General features: G+C 37.8%; 2 protein-coding genes across 3 annotated transcripts in view; one reads left to right on the forward strand and one right to left on the reverse strand.

The window, feature by feature from the left end:
• Window positions 1-15893, forward strand: part of SERPINE3 (serpin family E member 3) — a 31221-nt gene extending 15328 nt beyond the window's left edge. The window contains exons 6-9 of the mRNA XM_039236104.1: window positions 1948-2048; window positions 12773-12859; window positions 13346-13429; window positions 15850-15893. Of these exons, the coding sequence (XP_039092035.1) occupies window positions 1948-2048; window positions 12773-12859; window positions 13346-13429; window positions 15850-15893 (316 nt within the window). The remainder of the gene's footprint in view (window positions 1-1947; window positions 2049-12772; window positions 12860-13345; window positions 13430-15849) is intronic.
• INTS6 (integrator complex subunit 6) overlaps window positions 14221-22997 on the reverse strand; it is an 81239-nt gene continuing 72462 nt past the window's right edge. For both annotated transcript variants that reach the window (XM_039236101.1, XM_039236102.1), the window contains 3 exons: window positions 20246-20617; window positions 19153-19246; window positions 14221-17514 (listed from right to left, as the gene is read on the reverse strand). In XM_039236101.1, the coding sequence (XP_039092032.1) occupies window positions 17421-17514; window positions 19153-19246; window positions 20246-20617 (560 nt within the window). In that variant the 3' untranslated portion in view covers window positions 14221-17420. The remainder of the gene's footprint in view (window positions 17515-19152; window positions 19247-20245; window positions 20618-22997) is intronic.

The raw sequence follows: 22997 nt of genomic DNA on the forward strand, positions 1-22997 counted from the left end.
AGAAAAAAAAATTGGGTGCCTGGGTGGCTCAGTTGGTTGAGCATCCTCTTGATTTTGGCTCAGGTCATGATCTCATGGTTCATGAGTTCAAGCCCCATATCGGGCTCTGAGCTGATGGCACGGATCCTGCTTGCAATTCTTTCTCTCCCTCTCTCTCTGTCCCTCCCCCATTTGTACACTCATCTCTGTCTCTCTCTCTCTCAAAATAAATAAATAAACTTTAAAAAATTACTCTCACCTTTTATATTCATGCCTCACTTTTACTATTTAGTTACTAAAAATGATATTACCCAGTTTTATCAACTACCATAATCACATATTTGGCTTCAAATATCCCTTAGCTTTTACTTAATATCCCTGAGAAATACTAAAACCACAATGGTAACATTTAAGTACATGAGCTGTACTGGGTGTTGTTCTGAACACTTTATAAGAATTGTTTCACTTAATCTTCACAAAGCTAAGAACTAAGGACTACTATTATGCTCATTCACAAATGAGGAAACTGAGGCAAAGAGAGGTAAAGTAATTTGCCCCAGGTCACTCAGTCAGTAAGAAGCTGAGCTGGGATTCAGGCCCTGGCACTGACCTCCCAAGTTCATGCTCTTCACCACTGTGTTTCAGCATTAAGAGTTTTCAAAAAGGATGTGTTTTAAGCATTTAAGAAAATTTCAGAAGAGGTAATGCAAAATTTTTTTGAGAATGTCAGCATAATTGGAGAAAGCATATGTATTTTGCAGGGAAACCATTCTAAACATCCAAAACATAGATTTATGAGAAAATCTGATACTTCTGTTTAAAATATTGCCCACATTGTCTTGTATGGCAATGAAAACCTTTGCTATTAAATGGTCTTGTCCTGTATTTTTACTCTTATACAAGTTCTGGATAGTTTATAGAAAAGACCATCTAAATTCCATTTCAAACTTTTTTTTCAAAGAAAAATAACGTGAGCAATCCTTTTAAAGTCTTCTTCAGCAGTAAAATTGTAAATGCCTTGCCCTTGGAGAAATATTACAAAGTTGGTATGTTGATTCTTCCTGCTCTCAGGACTTATTAGGAAAACCAAAGCTTTAACTTGCATTCCTTCCCTCCTGTGCATCGAAGACACACACTGCACACAGCAAACACAAAAACACGTCTTACCAAATATAAATATGTTAAATGAGACACCTCATTAATTGTTGATCAGTCAACAACTTCTTTTCTGCACCTACTATGTGAGATGCCTCAGGAGATGGGAGGTAGCAGAATGTAGACTCCAAGGACATGGGCTGTGCACTCAGACAGCCTTGCTTTGACTTGAGCTCCACCACGTACTCATTATGTCATCTTGGGCAAATGTCTTAATCTCTTTAGGCTTCAGTGTTCTCACCTATAAAATGAGGATAATAATAACAACGTTATGCGAAGATGAAATTAGACAATCCACATAAAACACTTGTTATAGGGCCTAGCACAAGGTAAGTACCCATTAAATATTAGTTACTATTAGGAAATAAAAACCTGACTGTGATGGCCTCTCTTCTCAAGTCGTTCACACTAGCATAGATAACAGCAACAGGAAGCAGAATGTTCTATACATCAAAAGAGCAGAACATACCAAGTGTTAATGGAGCTATAAGGACCAAAGGACACAAAACAGCTGGAGAGGAGAGGAGGGCATTACAACTGAATTGAGCTTAGAGGAAAGGGTAGTAACTCAGACACTCAAAGGACATAGGGAAGACCTGGAAAGAACTGCAGAAGCAAAGATACAGAGGTGGGAGAGAGCCTGGTGTGGTCAGACTAGTCGGGTGTAGGGCTTATGAGAAGGAGCTATGAAATATAAAGCTGGAAATGAGGCTGGAGATCCGACTTCCAAGTTAGAGGGTTTGGCAGTCGTGTATGAAAATATTTTGAAAGAGATTTTTAAATGAAAGTTGATGGTTTGCTTTTGTTTTTTAGATTCAGGATCCAAAATCATTTCAATTTAAAGAGCATTTTAAATTCTTGGGGAGTCACCGATCTTTTTGATCCACTCAAAGCTAACTTGAAAGGAATTTCAGGTAACACTTCTTCTTTCAAGCTTTTTGGCCTTGTGCTTGGGGGCAGCTTTGTCACACTGATTAAGGGATTTTCATCTACAGAGGTTTCAATCATACCGTCAGAGTTAACATTTTTAAAAGGATAAAGAAAGAGCTTTGCTTTATATAAAAATATGTTGCTTCAGAGAACAGTCAAATTTGGGTTGACTTTGAGAGGGAGGAGGGTTGCTTGAAACCGTTAAGCGCCGTTTTGGAAGACCACCTTCAGGGCGAGGCCAGTGGCCAGAGAACACAATACAACTCACCCTCCCTCTGCCTCTCATGACTAGGAACCTGCAGGAGACAGTGGTTCAACAACAGAGGTCTTCATTCTGACCTCCCTCTGTCATGCCAGCTGCACAGTTGCCCTTCGTTTCCACCTCCCCACTGTCCCCCCCTCCTTGTATCACTTCTGGCTTCTTCTAATAAACTAACCTTGAAACTTTCCCTCAACTGTCCAACTTCCTTTCTTCAAATTACTCAGGTACCTGTAACCTTGCCTTAAAATATTCTCCCTTCCCAAAGGCCATATTAAGTTTCTTTGCTACTAGTGGACATGCTACTACTAATCAATAGGAGTTGTATTGGCTTATTGATGTGACAAGGAACTTACATCGAATACTTAAAAATAATGGAATGCCAAAACCTTATGTTCCAGAATCCTCTCAGAAACCATCAGATAAACTATTTCCAAATTCAAAGGCTCAGGTTTGTTTCAGCTCGGATACTAATAAATTATCTGTATGAAGATGATACTTCATTGGCATCTTCATTGACCTTGATACTTTCTTTGCCTGATGAGATTCAGAATCTCCATTTTAAATACTAGAACCTCATAACACAGAGTTTTCTAAAGCATTACTCAAAATCTTCTTTCTTAAGCAATCTCTCTCTCTCTCTCTCTCTCTCTCTCTCACACACACACACACACACACACACACACACAAACACAGGAATTTGGTCCACAAAAGCAGTCTTAGCTTGTGCTTTCGATGTGACCAGACAGACTAAATGGCAGTTACTTATCAAATAAAGCACAGGAGGAAGGATCTATTCTAGGGTGCTTAAAACCCACCAGCTGTGTACTCATTACCTAAACATGCAAAGAGATAAGCGAAGCAATAGTCAAGTTTGGGCACAGTGCCCCTAGCAATGCTTGGTACACAGTGGATATCCAATAGATATCGTTGACTTGGTTGAATGATTCAACCAGAAAATTTCCATTGTGACGCAGGTATAATCTGACATGTAGGGAAAAGAGGAACAGTAGAGTGACAGGATCAGAGGTCAAGGAAAGAGGAAGGGATTAAGAACTTCCATGTGCCCTATCTTTAATAATGTATAAAATGCAAGCAGTGTCTTCTTGTGACTCCAGAGCTCAGCTAGGGCATTCCTATTGTTGATGATGTTGCTATTCTTTTGATCATTCTAGTTCAAAACTCTGGGGCCATTTTTACAACACTACATTCAGTTAATCACTATGACGTTCACTGTTCCTTCATAGCCCTTAATCTCTCTGCCTTTATGTCCTGGAAGTACATCTCAAAATGCCATTAATCCATGTCCTTAAACAGAACTGAGCTTAACCCACATAATGTAGCTCCCCTATTGGCAAAGACTTCCAAGGCCCATGAGCTCTCCTGACAAGATGTAACAAGCAACCTAGTTTAAAAAGAACATTTTTGGTACCTTTCTTATAATGCAATTAAGGTCTGTGTATATTTGTTCAAACCAGCTGAAACACAGGCTCATGCATTTAAGTTGTTAAATAATTATCGAGCAGTTAGCACGTGCCAAGTGTGAAGCTTGAATTCGTATTTTTTACGTGCTAAAACCCATCAGCCTTATCTTCTCCCATAAAGTTTTGTTCCTCTAACAAGATATATCATCAAACAATTGTCCATCCCTGTTTTTATAAAGTTTTATTGAAACAGAGCCACTCCCATTTATTTACAAATCATCTATGGCTGGATTCCTGCTACAGTGCAGAATTAGGCAGTTGCAATAGACACCATATGGCCTGCAATTGCTGAACTATTTAGTATCTTGACCTTTACAGATAAAGTTTACCAACTTAAGTATTGCTTTCCTGTGCCCTTCTTTAAACGTAATCAAGAGACTAGTCACTCCTATGCTTAAGTGGGCTGTTGACTTAATTATAGAGACATGGTGACTGAATCTGTCTAACAAATAGTTTCATCATTCCTAAAATGAGGTAGCTGCCACCCATCTCCTATGTTACTTATGGAACTAAAATTCTTCAACATATAGCAAACTATCAGCAGAGAGCTTGCCAGAAAATACGTCATCAGAACATGCTGGTCTCCCTTCTTACAATTAACAAGAAGTTACCAAGTAGTTTTATACTATAGATAGAAGCTCAAACTACAAGGAACATTTGGCCTTTTCTCTCCACTTGGTTCCAATGCCCAGAATCACTTTACTCAAGTTATCCTTCCCCATTTAAAAGTCACTACTCATCTATCTTCCTTCATGGCATCAAATCCTTTATTTCTGCTGCCTGAAAAAAAACTTATTCAACTTGTGGGGATGAGCACTGGGTGTTATATGGAAACCAACTTGACAATAAACTATTTAAAAAATAAATTTAAAAAAAGCACATCATCTTAAGGCCCAACTGAGCCCAGGCTATAATTTTTCTCTCCAGACATCCTTGAAACTACATGTTATAAAGCTTTTAAGAGTAATTTCAGCTTCACTTACACTAAAGATATCAACTAGAGATATACTTCTTGAGTAATCAGAAGGATTAGAAGGCTTCGATATAAACCCGTGCTTCCTAATCCAAGAAATACCTCTTTTGCACAAACTTAAAACTTTGAAGAAACGATCTTATTCTTGACTTTTACAAATGAGTAATTAGTTTCCAATCTCTGCTCAGTAACAACTACAAGCTCCAAGTTACTACAACTTAAATGAGCAAAGCACACCTAGTTGTTTGGTTGCATTCTGAAGTGAACTGATGCCACACCAAATGACTAATGAGCACTGCAATAGGTCGTCAAGATTGTGAGACATATCCTTCTCAACTCCAGTTCCCTTCCCAAGAATACCAACTAACAACTATCCACAGACTAGTCACCACTGTGGAAATCCCAGCTCCCAGATGTGAAGCTGAAGCAAACCTCTGAACCACAGAGACCGAGAAGGACCACATTAGAAAGGTAAAAGGAGTAGCTACACTTGAACTGCATCACCCCTTCTCCAGGCTGACAGCTCTGAACCAAGAGGGCCCCTCCAGGCCTACTACAGTTTCTCCAGTGAGAAAAGAGAGCCAAGGTGGACCCCCAACTCTTCCAGTGTTGCATGACACTTCCTAGAAGGTCTACTCAGATCTTGCCTTCTGGGAATAACTAAGAATCAGATAGAGATGGGGGCAGGAGGGCAAGGCTTACATTAACCAGCTATCAAACCTTTGGAGACCATGTTCCTGCCTATAGTAGTGCCCAAGCAAAGATCTCAGCTAGCAGCAATGCCACTTACAAAGCCAGCCTGCCCCAGCTGGCAGGAGAGCTTGATTGGCAGTTCTGATTCTGCAATTAGTAGACTCTACTGCCTAGTCAATGGATCATACTACTGCTCTACTTTGAAGAAAAGCAAATTCACCACCCTGCCCAACTCCTAAGCGTAATCCATTGAGGAAGCCTGACCAGAGAACTAAGATAGCTGAGAAGCCCATCCTACAGCTGTGCTTGGGCAGAGATCCTGGCCGGCAGCCCTGCCTAACTGCTGAGCATATCCCCTACCCCCAAATAACCGGAGAGCCTGAAGAAATGACCTTGGGCAACCTTTCAGCCCAGCCCACAGTACTCCCAAGTCACAGAGCCTAGGCCACATCCCCACTCATCTTCAGGGCACAGTTGGCAGCCCCACCTGAAAATGGAGCCCAGCCAGCAGCACCATCCATTTGGGAATCAGTATGAGACTCCACTTGACCAGGAGGGATTATGGAGTCCATCCCATAACTACCCAGCTATGATGTTCAACCAGTGGCACTACTAGTCCAACCAGTCAGAGAACACAGCCTACAACCTCATTTGACCAGAGGTGACTGCAGGGTGAGTGGCTCAACATGACAGCCAGGCATAGCCAGAAGCTCCACCTAAACAAGGAGCCCACCCAGCAGTCCCACTTGAATACAGAACCCAACCAACAGTCCCACCCAATCATAGAACCCAGCCAGCAGCACCCCCGTGGCAAACTCAGAGCACACAGAGAGGCTTTGCCCCAGTAGAGATCCTGATAGGAAGCCCCACCTATGCACAAATGTTATCAGCTAGGTGGTAAAAGCCTTCATTTGCCAAAGCAAATCTATAAAGCCTAGAAAAGGAGACCAGTCACTTAAATGCACGGATACCAATACAAAGAAGCAAGAATCATGAAAAATGAGAAAAATATGACATCACCAAGAGAATTTAATAAAGCTCCAATAACTACCCTAAAGCAATGGAGATGTATGAACTGTCTGGCAAAGAATTCAGATAATCCTCTTAAAGAAGACTACAAGAACACACAGACAACTAAACAGTATTCAGAAAACAATGCATAAACACAATTAAAAGTTCAAGAAAGAAATAGATACCATCAAACAAAACAAAACAAAAAACTAAACAGAGATCCTAAAGCTGAAGAGTACAATGACCACACCAAGGAATTCAATAAAGAGCTTCAACAACAGACTGCTGAGCAGATGAAAGAATCAATGAACTAGAAGATAAGTCATTTGAAATTATCTAGTCAGAAGAGCAAAAAGAAAAAAGAATGAAAGAGTGAAGAAAGCCTGTGGGAACTGGGGACTCCACAGAAGAAAAAATATACTCATAAGGGGAATCCCAAAAAATGAGAGGTAAAAAAGAGAAAGTCTATATAAAGCAATAATGGCTGAAAACTTTCCAAACATAGGGAGAGAAATGGGGTTCCAGATTCATAATGCCCAAGGAATCCCAATAAGTCAAACCCAAAAAGGCTACACCAAGACATATTAAATTGTCAAAAGTCAAAGACAAAGAAAGAATTTTAAAAGCAGCAAGAGAGAAGGAACAGGTTACATACAAGAGAACCCACATAAGATGATCAATGGAATTCTCAACAGAAACTATAGGCCAAGATATAATGGAATGACATACACAAAATTAAAAAAACAAAAAACCGAAAAAACAAAAAAACAAAAAACCAAAACAAAACAAAAAACCCTGTCAACCAAGAATACTATACCTGGCAAAGTTGTCCTTCACAAGTGAAGCAAAGCTCAAGTTTTCCAAACCAACAAAAACTAAGGGAGTTTGTCGCCACTAGACCTGCCTTACAAGATATGCTCAAGGACATTCTTCAAGTTGAAATAAAAGGATGCTAACTAATATTGTAAAAATATATGAATATGTAAAACTTATTGGTAATGGTAAATATATAGTCAACATAAGATTCTCTAATGTTGTAATAGTGGTACATAGTTACAACAAATCAATGAATTCAGTAAAGCTGCAGGATACAAAATGAAACTGTAAATATCAGTTGTGTTTCTTTACACTAACAATGAAGAATTTGAAAAAGAAATAAAGAAGACAATTCCATTTCATTTACAGTTGCATCAGAAACATTAAAATACTTAGGAATAAATTTAACCAAGGGAGGCAAACTATCTCTACACTGAAAACTACAGTACATTGATGAAAGAGATTGAAAAGTAAACAAATAAATGGAAAAATATTGTGTCCACAGATTAGAAAATTAATATTGTTAAAGTGTCTATACTACTCAAATCAATCCTCAGATTCAATGCACTCCCTATCACAATGCCAATGACATTTTCCACAGAAACAGAAAAAAAAAACAACATCTAAAATTCATATGGAAACAAAAAAGTCCCCAGATAGCCAAAGCAATCCTGAGAAAAAATACAAAGCTAAAGGGATTACACTTCCTGAGTTCAAATTGTATTATAAATGTATAGTAATCAAAACAGTATTGTGCTGGCATAAAAACAGACACATAGGGAAATGGGACAGAATCAAGACCCCAGAACTAAATCCATGTATATACAGTCAACTAATATTTGACAAGGAAGCCAAAAATATTCAGTGGGGAAAAGATAGTCTTTTCAACAAATGGTGCTGGGAAAACTGGATATTCAGATGCAAAATAATAAAACTGGACCCTGATTTTACAACATTCACAAAAATTAACTCAAAATGGATTAAAGACTTAAATGTCTGAAGCCATATAACTTTTAGAAGAAAACATAGGAGAAAAGTTCCTTGAAATTGATCTTGGCAATGATTTCTTGGATCTGACACCAAAAGTATAAGCAACAAAAGCAAAAATAAACAAGTGGAATTACGTCAAACTAAAAGCGTCTTCATAGCAAAAGAAACAATTAACAAAATGAAAAGGCAACCTACACAATGGGAGAAAGTATTTTTAAACCACATATCTAAAGGATTAATATCCAAAATATATAAGGAACTCACACAACTTGCAAATAATAATAATCATCTGATTTTTAAATGGACAGAGGATCTGAATAAACATTTTTCCCAATAAGATTGTTCAAAAGTCAATAGACACTTGAAAATGTGATGAATATCGCTAATTATCAGAGAAATGCAAATCAAAACCACAGTGAGATATCACCTCATACCTGTTAGAATGGCTATTATGAAAAAGACAAGAAATAACAAATGCTGACAGTATGTGGGGAAAAGGAACTTTGTACACTGTTGACAGGAATTTAAATCAGTCCAACCACTATGAAAAGCACTAAGGCGATTCCTCAAAAATTAAAAATAGAACTACCACATGATTCAGCAATTCTACTTCTGAGTAGGTATTCAAAGGAAATCAAATCACTATCAAAGAAATAACTTCACCCCTGTGTTCACAGCAACATTATTTGCAATAGCCAAGATACAGAAAAAAAATCTAAGTGTCCATCAGCAGATGAATGGATAAAGAAGCTGTGGTATATATATTTTGATGGATATTATTTAGCCATAAAAAAGAAGGAAATCTCGCAATTGGCAACAAAATAGAAAAAACTTGAGGGCATTGTGCTAAGTGAAATAAGTCATATGGAAAGACAAATACTGTATAATCTCACACGTGGAACCTAAAAAGTATCAAACCTCATAGAAACACAGAGTAGATTGATGATCGCCAGGGGCAAGGAGCGGGAAGAGTTGGGGAGTTGGTCAAAGGGTACAAACTTCCAGTTACAAGTTCTAGGGATGTAATGAACAGCATGGTGACTATAGTCAACAATACTGTACTGTATATTTGAAAGTTGCAAAGACAACAGATCTTATATAATACATGTGAAAAAATTATAACTATGTGAGGCAATGGATGTGTTAACTAATCTTATTGCAGTAATCATTTTGCAATGTATACATATATCAAATCATCACAGTGTGCACCTTAAACTTACACAATGTTATATCAGTAATAATCCAATAAAGCTAGGGTGGCAGGAGAAGTGGGCGAGAGGAGAAGAATAGAGAAAGCAACAAACCACGGCCTGGCTTCAGGGGCCATTTCAGATTCTCGTTAGCAATCTCTCTCTATATCCTGGGCTGGGTGCTGTGTGATATTTTACATATTTTACAACTAAGCAATATAAAGAGGAGAAAGATAAGCTAGAAGGAAATTCTGGTAATAACTTTTTCAAAGCCACTAAATTCATCAATAGTAATAATAATTGGAAAGGCAAATGATGCAGCAAATGGTGCTTATCCTGAATCATGAGAAGCTGAAGATCAAATGTTGGGACACTGGTTTACATTTTGCAAATCTTGTGTTTACACGTCATTATGAAGACACCTAACCCTTTTGAGACTGATCAACCACACACAAAGAATCGTCTCTCCTAACGAAGGGGAGAGATGCACTGAAATAATTGTTTGGGCGAAACTCACTGAAGATCTATTATTTATTCTGTGCTGTACCCGTATGATTTTATAGACACCAACCAACATTTCCTTACAGGTGAAATCAGATTAAAGAACATTAAGGCAGCTATTTTATGGGGAAATGAAATAAATGAACAACACGAGAAGGGTCTATTATTCATTCATCCAATATTTACTGGATGCATAGATGTACCAAGCATTGTTATGTTAGTTAGGTGAAGTTAAAAAAAGGTTTAAAATTAATAAAATAGCTTCTGCCTTCTAGAAGCTAACAATCTAAAAAGAAAGGTTGACGTAAACTCTTGACAATATTATGGAAGAGTGGAGAGTATGCCTGGAGGAAGGGTAGGAAGAATCTTACCACTTTGCTTTGGATATTGAAATGTAATCTAGGAGCAAATGGGTTTATAGTGGGCTACAGTTTCCCAGAAATCTGACCAATTTAGAGATAGGGGATGGTGCGGGTCATTCCATTGTTAAACACTACATATTATAGTCTTCCTGCAGAGATTCAATACAAACATTAACAAATAAGCAGTTCTAAGAAGTCCACTACTAAAAAGAAAAGCACAAAACTACTCAACCTGCATTTCCACTTTAATTCATCATGGAGCCCTTTTTGTAGAATTGCACCTATAAACAATCTTGGGAACAAATTTGGGGAAAACAGGGTGTATGACCCTCAGCGGCATGAAGCAACTACCAACACTGGAGGAGAAGATGAGCCCAAAGTAAGAGGATCCCTCTGTGCTTGGATTCTTCTAGGCTGACTTCGTTAGTTGCATAACATTTCAATAGCTACTTGACAGAAGTAAGCAAATAGGGATCTGTGATACAAGATCAAGCAAGAGGAAAGTCACAAAGTAGAGATGACTGCTGAATTCTTATTCTGATCACAAATGTTGGTCTTCTGAAATGTTAAATCTTACCAGAGATAAAATTTAAGGGAAGTGTGGATGTTGGGGCAAGACAGGCCAGGGGTCTTGACTGTGCAAACATGTAATTGTCAATTATTGGACCACTCCTGTCGTGTGATGGAGAAAAGCTATTTAAATGAAGCTCCTTGACTACAGTATCAGGAAATTGTAATAGGCAAGCCTGTCTAACCAAAGACTCATTCATACCAATTGGCCCCATCTTTCACACTGTGTCAGGGTGCCCGGTGTCTAACACAACCACATTTACTATATTTTAGCTGATACAGAGTTTCATAGTGAACTTCCGCTAACTTCATTAACACTTATTTTAAATGTTCAGACACCATACCATAGTAATGAAATCACAGATAAGTAAAACCTCATGACCAACAAAGAACCATTTTTTTCTTAAACCACAAACTTCTAATTCTGGCACTGCATTTTAGTTTGTTCAATGAACGAGTGAGAGAGACTCCTAATTAGAGAGAAATTTATTTTCTAAAAGATCCTACAGACCTTTAGGATCCCACAGACCGACAGATCCTAGAGACCAACTGCTAAAATAAACCAGATTCTTCATTGTTTTAGGACAAGTGATACCGGATCAATGTTTCCATTGATTTTTCCCTTCCTCTGGCCCTTGTCTGGTTCCCTTCAATGATGCTGGAAAATAACTGCTTCTTACAAAAAGTACAGCCAACTCACAATTTCCTGTGTATACCTTATTTAGAAGATGGATGAACTGCTGCATATCCTATACTCGGCTGGTTTTAGTCTCTCACGACATTCATTTGCGTCTCCTTGTATGTGCATGAAAAATGCAAAACAATTTAATTAGTCTAAGATGAAACAAAGCTCTCTCCAAATACAACATGTTTATTGAAATGACTATTTTAAGTCTCATGCCACAGACCCCTTGCCAGTGGCATGAGAGAGTTGACTAGAATATACTTTTTGCAAGGTGGTATCGTTTGTGTGGAGGGGTGGGTAGAAATGGGTGCTGCACGGTCAGAAAACCTGCAAATGTCCAACTTCTGCTTCTTATCAAGTGTGTGACTTCGATCACTTAGACTTCATCGCGAAAATGAAAGGTTTGGTATAACCTTTCTTCTAGTTCTAACGATTCTTACTTTCCTTCATTATTATGTCATCAAGTACCATTTCAATGTGGAGAGCTGTTTAAAAATGATTAATGGTTAAGTTACAAAAATCTGTCAATTCCTCTAACTTAATCACTCTTATTCCTATTTGCTAGGCTTCTATCTTTGAAGTTGTCAGCACACAACTATTATAGTTCTGACCTCTCATTATCTTTGCAGATTCTAGCCCATGCGGCAAGTTAATTGCATAACTGATACACCTCAATATATAGAATGCAGCTTGAGACATTTTTAATACACGGAGTCATGCCTTTAAGGCCCATGGGACAAACCCGTGACTGTCATTTAAAACTGGCTCTGAAAACGCAGTTCAAGAAAGCATCCAAGGGAAATCATCTCAGAAACTGGCTTAAAAAATACTCTTGGACTCCAGAATCTGCAGTTTGACACATACTCTGGTGAAAATACTGGTTGAGGACTTCAATATTACCTAGAAATTACTTGGGAAAATTAACTATTGAAAATATAGGGCACAGCTCTATTAATTAGGGGCAAGGTATTTATTAAATTCACCAAATCTGAGGTTTTGAAATTACATGAAATATTGCAGCTTAAGAATTTTCCAAACAAACCTCTCCCTAGCTATAGTAAGCGGCATGAGAGACTGTCATTAAGTACGTTCTTTAAAAAGTACACTCAAATCCTTAAGCTAAATGCTTTAAAAATGGAAATAAGCAATTCACATTTTTATTTCCTGGGATTAGGCCAAGATGGTTTTTATGTTTCTGAAGCAATCCACAAAGCCAAGATTGAGGTTTCCGAGGACGGCAGCAAGGCATCTACAGCCACCGGTATGTTCATAAAGGGGTCAGCAGCGCTCAGTCACACCTCTTGCCCTTCTCTGCCTGTTAGGTTTATCCAGTTCAATCTTCACATTTCTAAACCTTCCCACTCAAAACCCCAAGTCCAGATGTGGCATGGCAGTTTTTAAAAAGAAAGGTTAACACAAAGAGTTTGAAAAACGATGAGAGAAGAGAAATCCGGTTTGAAAAGGAAGTGTACCTCCATAAACAAGGAATGAAGTCATTCTGAAAATTATCTTCAGTGAGGAATTTATTCCATGGAACATTTTGAAAATGGGACACAGGGTTGCTAAGTGGTATTTTTTTCTCTTCAATTTTCCCATTTGTACCCCACCATAACACTAAACAAATACGTTAGGATGTTTCGTTTTCTTCAAAAATCAAGGGATTAACTGACTTCATCTCCAATTTTAATAGTGACTGCCTTCAAATGAATAAAAAATACAATAGTCTCCTATTCTTTCTCTCCTGCAGTTCTGTTGTTACTGAAAAGGTCTCGGATTCCTTTTTTTAAAGCAGATCGGCCATTCTTCTTTTTCCTGAGAGAACCCAACACAGGTATGACAGTATTTCTTGACAGAATTCAGACACATTAAATATTTATCAGCATCTCTCTAGCAACAAGCGCCCATTTGTCCACTGCAGCCTAAATAAGCATTCCTTCTAGCTAGTTTCTATGGCTTCAGAAGCGTCCCAGTTTCCTGTCGTGGATCCTGAGAAAGGGGAACATTTCCTAACTACAAAGGAAGCTCATATTCTCCGTGTTGTTTTTGGCTTTTCAGCTCATTTTTAGTGAATGTGGATTTGAAAAAAATTCAGGTTTCTACTTCTAGGGAAGACTTAGAAAGATCATGAAAGTAATATAAATGATTCATCTTGACTTTCCCTCCCAGTTGTTGCCTCCCTTTCTCATCCCCAAGGACAAAAGATAGTTCCTTCAGGGCACTAGCGTATCCAAGGAGTCTGACTCAGCAACCCCAGTATTCTAGTGAATGCACCTGGGTTTCTATAGTTTTTCTGTTGATCTTTCTCAAGCGTGCTGAAATTACACAAAAATGAAGTGTTTGCCCAATTACTTCTTAGTTCCACAATGCGACTTCATCTTAAGCCAGAAATGGTATGGAACAGGCAAAGCCTCAGCACATCAGAAGGACAGCAGAGGTCCTTTTAGCTTCAGCGGTGAAAAACGGATTCAAAAGTCCTCTCAAGTGTTTCCCCCTCCCCCCTGACAATTATTTATCAGCCTAGGAAGGAAATGAGATTCTCAGTAAAGAGTTGTTGGCAAGTCGAAACAATGTGTTAAAAAGAAATAGGATGGAACAAGACTAACAAAATCAAGCAAAAGTGGATCTACTTTAACTAAACATCAGGCATTATTTTTATTTATGGAGAGAAAAAAAGTCAAAAGTTAGAATAATGAAAATTACGCATAGGTTTTACACAAATTGTTAAGGAAATACTGTCAACATCATTTTATCTGAGAATCATTTGCATACTGCTGTAACTTGTGCTAGAAATCAAAAGAACACTTCCGTGACAAAAAGGATGAAGATAATCATTCACTAGGAAATAATCTATTGGGGGATTATTTGGGGGAAAAAAGTCCATCAACAGAATATATCCTCCTAGGATTTCACCATGATCATCCCACCCCCATATTTATTAGATGAAATTGTCACTTATCACTCAGAACAGGCAACAGAGAGCCCCGCTCTTAGAAAGGATACATGTCCAAAAAATGAAAGATGAAAAAAGTGACAGGTTCTACTCCCTCAAGAAACAGAGAAAGGACTAAACGTGAATAGAAAGGTCACTGTCAAAAGCGGATAGCCAATAAAGCTTGATGACAGTTAAGAGAACGATTTTGGTTCGGAATTCAACTGCATAACAATGACGTAAAACCTATGAACTAGTAAAGGACACACCACTGTTTCAATGACAGGAGTCTTCAGAACTGCCTTAGCAAACACAATGAAAATAAAAGGCTAATCCAAAACCAGTTCCATAATCCGCCGCCCATCTGAACATAGTCTTTGTGAATTTATTTACCTCTTTCTGGGAGGTACTTGCCCACACCACACAAGGCAAAGTGGCTACTCTTCTGGTGAGAGGGGTGTCAAAGAGATAGAAATCAGTCTCAGCCTTCAGTGCACCTAATTGACAAATCTTACTGATAAGGGCAAATAATGGATCCATTGACATATGGGACATATATGGGAACATTAAGAAAAACGATCTTAATCTCAAGATTAAACTGTTAGAGAATATAGTTTGTCCAGCCTGAAGTCACCCAGTGACCTAAAGGGCCTACAAAGACAGGATATTCCCCTCAAATACAACCCCCCTTTCCTTATAAGAACTCTAGAGTATTTCACTAATTTAACAAATATGCCCAGTTTCTTAAAATGTAAAAAAAACCCTTCAAGATGGGATATTAAGCTTGAGTTTTGATTACTTTCAAACCTTACGGCTAGGTTTTGGATGAGGTTATCGAGTATGGTGACAGAGAGATTAAGGACAGAAAGAGGAGACTGAACAAACTGCTCTTCCCAACTCCCTCCAGGGTTCGTCCCCCAGATGTAATCAAGGGGAAGGGTTTAAAGGATTATCACCTCATGAGCAATCTGTGAAATGTAAATAAGAACTTCCTGATAAGGAAAGCTGCTAAACATTGGAAAAGACTATTTACCTTTCCTAAATATTCTTGTTAAGTATGAACTTTAATCTGAATGATTTGTAATCCGTTCTATTAATCTCAGAATCTAAACATACATAATTTAAGACAATTAAGACCAGACAATATATTCTGGGTTTTGTGTAGCTCCTGAATTTAGCAGTGACTGCAGGTAATCACCTTGACAATTCCATCTATTAAATGATATCCTGCTTTAAAGGTATTTTGTAGAGGTAAAAAAGTTTTAAAGAATTGCATATGAAAATATTGTTAAGTTACATTAAATGCTTCTTTTTCTTGACAGGATTTGTCTTCAGTGTTGGGAGCGTTTCAAATCCCCTAGACTAAATTAAGAGATCTCAAGCATGTTCTCCACTTTCTTCTATGCTTTTCTTCATAAAAAGTTACAATTGCATTCTGCTATACCCTTGAAATTTTAAAAATGTTCTGCTAAAGTCTAAAAAGATAAGGGTATGTGATTTTCAAATATTATGAAACTAAAATTCCATCAATTTTACTATAATTTTATAAACTTATTTTGCCCTCTCTTAATCTAAATGTATTTTAACCTTCTTTTCTATTGGTTACCCCAAAAGCACTACAAGGCACAGCAGTGATCTATGAAAGGTGAGTGAGTCTGGTCACAGGGTCAGCACCCTCAGGGAAGACATGTGAGAGAGAGGTCGTGGTGGGCTGAGAGTGGACAATGAATAGTGTTGGTTTTCCTTATCCTGGGTACTTCACGGGGAATACAAAATGAGCAAAGTCATCTTAAATGTTTCCTTTCCATTTAGCTTCTAAAAAAAAATGGAGAATTTAAGCGTAAAGAACAGCAGAGGAGAACAAAGAGATCCCCTCTGAACTCATTTGTTGTGGGGCTTTTCTAAGCATGGCATCAAGCTGCTTAAAGGCTAGCCATTCCAGAGTAGGTGGTGTACCCCAAACTTCTAACTCCCTAACTAAGAGCTTCAACTTCGTGCCATCCACAATCCTAGTGAGAAAGGAAAAGGGCGTTGAAGGGGAGTAAGGAAACCAATAACGTCAAAGATGTCTGCTTTTTAAATAGCTTTTAAAGTGTCTGCCTATTTGCCACAGATACCGTCTTTTCTATTATCTAGGCAGAAATGGGAGTATGTTGGCGTAGCCAACAAAATCTAAGAACATAGAGTAGAAAGACAATGCAGATTATGTAACAGGTAATTACAGTTAGCTTTAACAAATATGAACTTCAAGTGGTGTATTTTTCCAACGCTTAAAAAGCAAGGCCTTTAAAACTCCATTATCCTTAAGATGGTTTTAAATGATTACTTTAAATGTGATTATTTCCTAAACCACACAAGAGTAAAATAGAGCATTTATTGATGGAATAACAAAAGTGCTTTTCTTAAATATTCTTCAAAATACATTTGTACAACTTACAATAATATATCCAAAATAACTGTATATACAAAACATTACCTAGTTTTAATGTATGTGCTTTTTTCCCCAAAAATTACAAAGTAACTTCTTTTTTATTTTTTCTTTTTGGCAAAGTTCAACCTTAACAGAGGTGACAATTTTAAAGGTTGGTTTAAGAAAATAGAACCTGAGGGAAATTGACACGCAAGAGTCAATGACAAGCAAGAGATTTGGAGGAATATTTTTAGTTTGTTAAATAAAAATGTGTTTTAGAGTGATATTTTTCACATTACAAAAATAAACCAAAATGAAGAAAAGGTCACTGTAAAATGATGGAAAAAGGATCTGTAGACTTGCTCTTAGTATTTCAAATAGCCAACAATGCATGTCAAAAAATGAATGCAAGATCACAACAGTCTTGTATTTACTTTGTATTTGGAGAAGATAGTGAAATAAGTGGCCACATTCTGTTTTCTTTTAATTGCTATTAATATGGTTGATCTGATTGGCTCGTCGATGAATTTCATCCAAGAAGTTCTCCAGTTGTTCTATTAGCATTCGCTTTTTAAACCTGTATAAAAAAATAAGTGACAGCACTCTCAATTTCTTTTTAATGGATATAGAGATCAGTATAATGCTTTTTTAAAAAAGACAGAAACTGCCTTGGGAAGATTTTTCAAAGTAAAATGAAAATGAAAAGCAACAACTTTATGATACAGAAAATCTATTGGAAGATAATAAGCAAATCATTTTATCAGTGCAGAATTACAGTTTGTTCCTAAAACAAATAATCCAGGCAGATATCGAAGTCAGATATTTGTCCCACAGCCATAAAGAAAAACCAAAACCCCTAACGCTGACAAGGGTTACAAATATTCCAACAATATTTGGGCTCCCAAAGCAATGATTCCAATAGCTTCTGATGCCCTTCAAAAGTTGTATGTTGAAGGTATAAGAACATTTTTCCTTCCCCATAAAAGGGAAGGAGAAACGACAGTTGGATAGTAACATTTAAAAACCCTGGTATTCTACTATTACAGTTTGAAAGCTAGCAAACCAAGGATAATTGACATCTGTTAGTAGAGGATAATATAGAAAACACTGAAAGTTCAAGTGGCAATTTAAAATTTACTTCACTAATACAGTAGACTACAATTGCATTCATCTACATAAGTTATTAATATTGGTGACACTTTTTAGAATATCCAAAAACAGTGTCCAATCTATAGCTACTTTTTCTCTACTTGTAAATGAGTATCGACAGCCACCATAATATTACACAACTCCATAAGAGGTGTTAGAAGAGTGCAGGCCACAGGAATATAGCTAAAGCGGTGAAGAAGTCTGAGCTCACAGGATGTTATATAAAGAATAGGTTAAATAAAGAACATGAAAAGTTACTGCCTTATTTTGAACCTTCCAAGTGGTGTATGCTCACTCTAGCCACTCAAGGAAAAAAAAAAAAAAAAAAAAAAAATATATATATATATATATGTATGTATATATAACTACTATATCTAAAAATGCCTTTATGAGTAGCATGGAAGAACCTGGGGGACTATGTGTATTTGGAAGGTCAGATGAGATAACCCTAAGGTTTCTTTTAATACTAAAGAAGTCTTCAAAGAAAAATGTCTTATGTAGTCACTAAACTCATACAACTATGCTTTCTAGTTAACTGCACTTCATAGTTACCATTTATAATCTTGATCCACATTTCTTGTACTAAAGCACATAATCCTGGGCTACTGAAGCAATCAGAATAAGGCCCATTTGTCCAACTCTGCTCCCCTTAATTACATGTTTTCCCATGTACAAATGAACTGCATTCAAATATTGTCTTCCAAGGTTATTTCTAATCACTCATTAATATTAACTGTAGTCCAATATACAAAGGAGAAAAATTGAAGGCTATAAAAATAAAGACCCCAAAAAGCCAGAGACTAGGATCAATGAGAATTATGCCAAGTATCTATAATCTACAAGGAGAAAAGGCCCCTACCTGGGGAAGAATTTGTGTGTGGCTATTTTTTTAAGTGAGTTTCTTTCAATAAAGTAAAACGGAGGAGGAGGAGGACGAGGTCGAGGACGACACAAGGCTGTGTCAGACACGTGCATAACACCACAAGTGCAAGCCACATGCTGTTACAACACTGTCAGCTGGGGACTCATTTCATAATCATTTCATAATGTGCAAGAGATTATTTACCTTGATGCTTCTTTAATGACATTTTGTAAAAATATTAGTCTTGTTTGTAAACTGCCTTGCACATGCTTCAGTAAAGTGAAGATTCTTTCATATTCTTAAAACAAGAGAAGCAAAGAGAAAGATTAAGTGGCTTTTCTATGCACTCTTATTCAATTATTTTTCTACTGTAGTTTAGTATATCAAGATCTGCTAGACGAAACCAAAATATTCTACCACTCATTAATACACATATTTCATTATATATCAACCAAGATAAAATAACTCATCAAAAACAGCATTTCTGGTAAAAGTTCCCACTGAGATATCAAACATAAAGCTTAGAAAGTATGTGACTAGCTTTTGGTACCAATCCCTGAAAAAGCAGCAGCCAGTAGCCTTTAATCAATCTCATCCTTGTAATTTAAATTCTCGACTACAGGTAACAGGGTGGGGAGGGGCACATGGAGGGGGAACTGGTTAAGAGTGCTCGTTCAGTTTCAAGTGTTCACTAAGACTCTGCCAAGGACGGTAGTAAGCTCCTATATGGCAAGGACTGTCTTACCTACTTTTGAACCACCCATGAGTGGTTCCATTCTAGCAGGTGGTCTGTCAATCTGTCAACAACTTTGAATGGACATCAATAATACTGAAATTTTATGCCAAAGTCCCTTTAGATTCATGTCACAGTTTGCTTTTATAACTTTAGTGTTTTGACCTAAACATATCCCTGCTTGCGATCATAGTTTAACCCTGACACAGTGGTAGACACTATGTCAAAATTCTACAGACATGAAACCATTTGATATTTACGACATCTTTTTGGGTTTGCCGCTACATTAAATTCCAGTTGCTGTTAGAAGAATACTCGACTATGGGTTCTTGTCATGGTAGGAACTATGTGTTCAAGCTCTGCTCTCAGCCCCTGCTGCTTCCCATATCCACACCAGACTCCTCTGGATATAGCAGACATTTAATGTTTGTAGGCTGAATAAAAGATCAAATGTTGTTCAAAACTAATCTAGAATCAGGTATACGCTTTTAATTAATCGACTTTCTTTTTTTTTTTGAGCACACACAGGTATCAAATATGGGCTCTGCCTCTAATTATACATACTTCTTCCCGGCTTTCGGATCTCTTTCATTATTTGTGCTTTTAGTTCAGTGTTGACCTCTTCATGGCTTCTGCAGTGCATCAATTTCTTTCCTTTGTTAAGTGAAGATGCTGGTATATTCTCTTCAGGGCATTGTTCTTTATCCCTTGACTCCTCATGGTTTTCTAAAAATCCACCAACAGTGAGGTCGTTAGTTCCTAAATGGTCATGACCAAGGGCCTCTGTGTGATTGGTTGGTCGTTCCAGTAAACTGGCTGGAGAGGAAGTTGAAAATTCAGTATCCATAGCATTTGGTGTAATATCTGATGAAAGTTGGTCTGTAACATGATTTTCAACCACATCATCTACTGTCGAATCATTAGTGGCTTCTGAAACTAAAAACAAAAATAAGGAGAATTAATAATGTGAGCCAACTTCAAAGCACACAGTCAAAAAAAAAAGCTACAAATAATATTACAGCAGATCACAACTAACATCCTTGATGGATGCAAATTAACAAATAATATGATGTGGTTCTTAAGATTTGCCAAAGAGATGGTGGATATCAATGTGAAACATTTACAGTATTTACAAAATCTGTGTAATTTTTGCTCTTAAGAAAAAAAAATGAAAGCCAGTTTCAAACAAGTTTTAGTTCTCTGCTTTATTCTATGGTAATCTGATTGAACAAGTAGATTTCTAATGGGAAACAAATATGACCAAGGTTATCAGGGTTACTCTTTCCTTAGAGAGAACCTAGTTCATTCCAACCTACCTCTGCCTAACGGAGTCTACTATCATTTAGAGGCAAAAGTAAAAACAGGGAGTCCAGTGTTCAATATTCTGTTGGGAAGACACTGTCAAACAGGTGGTACTTTACAGTACATTCTTGTCTTATAACCACTCATGCCATCTTCTTTAGTTGAGCAGTGCAGAATAGTGCCCACAGCCCGGTGCCCACTGCAGTTCATCAGCTACTGGACTTTAAAAAAGCTTGCAAATTCTTGCCCCCACCACAGAAAAAAACTGAATTATAAGTTCCCTGACTGCTCAGCAAACCTCCAGGACACCCGCTGAAGTCATCTCTACTTCCCTCATTCATCATCCAAAGGTAAACTCATTCCTACAAAAATCCCTCAAACTTCTGACTCCCTCTTAAATCCCCATCCATGATTTTCAAATTTTCCTAAATATTCTCTATAACGACTCCTGCTTTAACTGAAACCCAGCTCTCTGACAAAGAAAACTGCTCGTCTTTTCAGACCTGGAGTAGCAACTGCTTCCTCTCAAACACTCTCCATGGACTTTAAATAAGGATGTTCAGTCACCAATTCCTTCACATTCCAGTGCCACTTCAAGTTATTTTCTCCATGTACTCGCATAACACTCCTGCTCTGATAAATGGGAAGGAGAAAGTGGAGGCCACTCTCTTTGCTTATCAGTATCGTGATTGATCTCTAAGGCATACCTCTCTGATCATACTTGGTTCAGACTTCCTTCCACCCCCACTGTCCCTTGGACATTATCCTAGAGCATTACTACTCAAAGTGTGATCTAATACAAGCAGTATTATCATCATCAGAAAGCTTGCTAGAAATGTTCATCTTGACCTCTACCCTAAACAATGAATTCAGACTCTGCAGTTTAACTAGATCCCTTGGTGATTCAATGACACATTACAGTTTGAGAATTCCTGTAGTATGGGACTTCAGTGTTGAAGCAGATCATCCGCCAAGAACATGGCCTCAATTCTTTCATTTCTCAACTCATCTGCCTCTCAAATCAAACACAAATTCATGGGCAGAGGAGCATAACCCTGAATTTTGCAGGACTCCTGCTGTTGGCTCTGTAACTCAGTCACTTTCTCCGTCCCAATGATCAGATCGATCAGATCCTAGCTTCTAGATTCTTCTTTCTTATCTACCCAACTTATATCCCATATGTGTTACTTTAAAAAAAAATTTTTTTAATGTTTATTTTTGAGAGAGCATAAGCAGGGGAGGGTCAGAGAGAGAGGTAGACACAGAATCTGAAGCAGGTTCCAGGCTCTGAGCTGTCAGCACAGAGCCCGATGTGGGGCTTGAACCCACGAACTGTGAGATAATGACCCGAGCTGAAGTCAGATGCTTAACCGACTGAGCCACCCAGTCGCCCATGTATTACTTTTTACCAATGTCCTAAATTCTTTCATTCTATTGTCCTCCCTGCCAGGCAAAACCCCAAATCTGCTGACTCTATCTATCTGCTTGCTCTAGATCTGCATTTGGAATGACGACCACTACTGGAGAAATAGGACCCAGCAATCTTATTACAACTTTTTCTCTCTCTCTCTCACAAAAGATCATTCTAACCTTCTCTGCACTCTTAACATCTCGGACTTTTCCAATCTCTCCTTCCCTCTCAGCAGCATACACCACCTCCTACTTCACTGAAGAAAGAAAAGCAGGGCTGTGAAATAGGAACTTCCTCTACTTCCCGCTGTTCCACTTGTGCCCATACCCCTTCTGCATCAGTGGAAGTAGCATTCTTTCTTCTGGGCTCTGGACCATTCCTGTCTGCCTTCCCAGTGATTTGTGGAAGCAAAATTGCTCTTGCTAAGGTAGCCAAAGACCAATAGAACTTTTCCAGTCCTTCTGACTGGACCTGTTTAAGAAGTGTATGAAACCACCAACCACTCAATTCTCTTTCCCTTTAGCTCTCACGACACCATATTGTTCTCATCTCCTATCGCTAGGCATTCTTCCTTCTCAATCTTTTTTGAACCTTATTTCTCCC

The sequence above is a fragment of the Hyaena hyaena genome, unplaced genomic scaffold (genome assembly GCF_003009895.1).
Source record: "Hyaena hyaena isolate Hyena2069 unplaced genomic scaffold, ASM300989v1 scaffold_106, whole genome shotgun sequence".
Taxonomy (NCBI): Eukaryota; Metazoa; Chordata; class Mammalia; order Carnivora; family Hyaenidae; genus Hyaena; species Hyaena hyaena.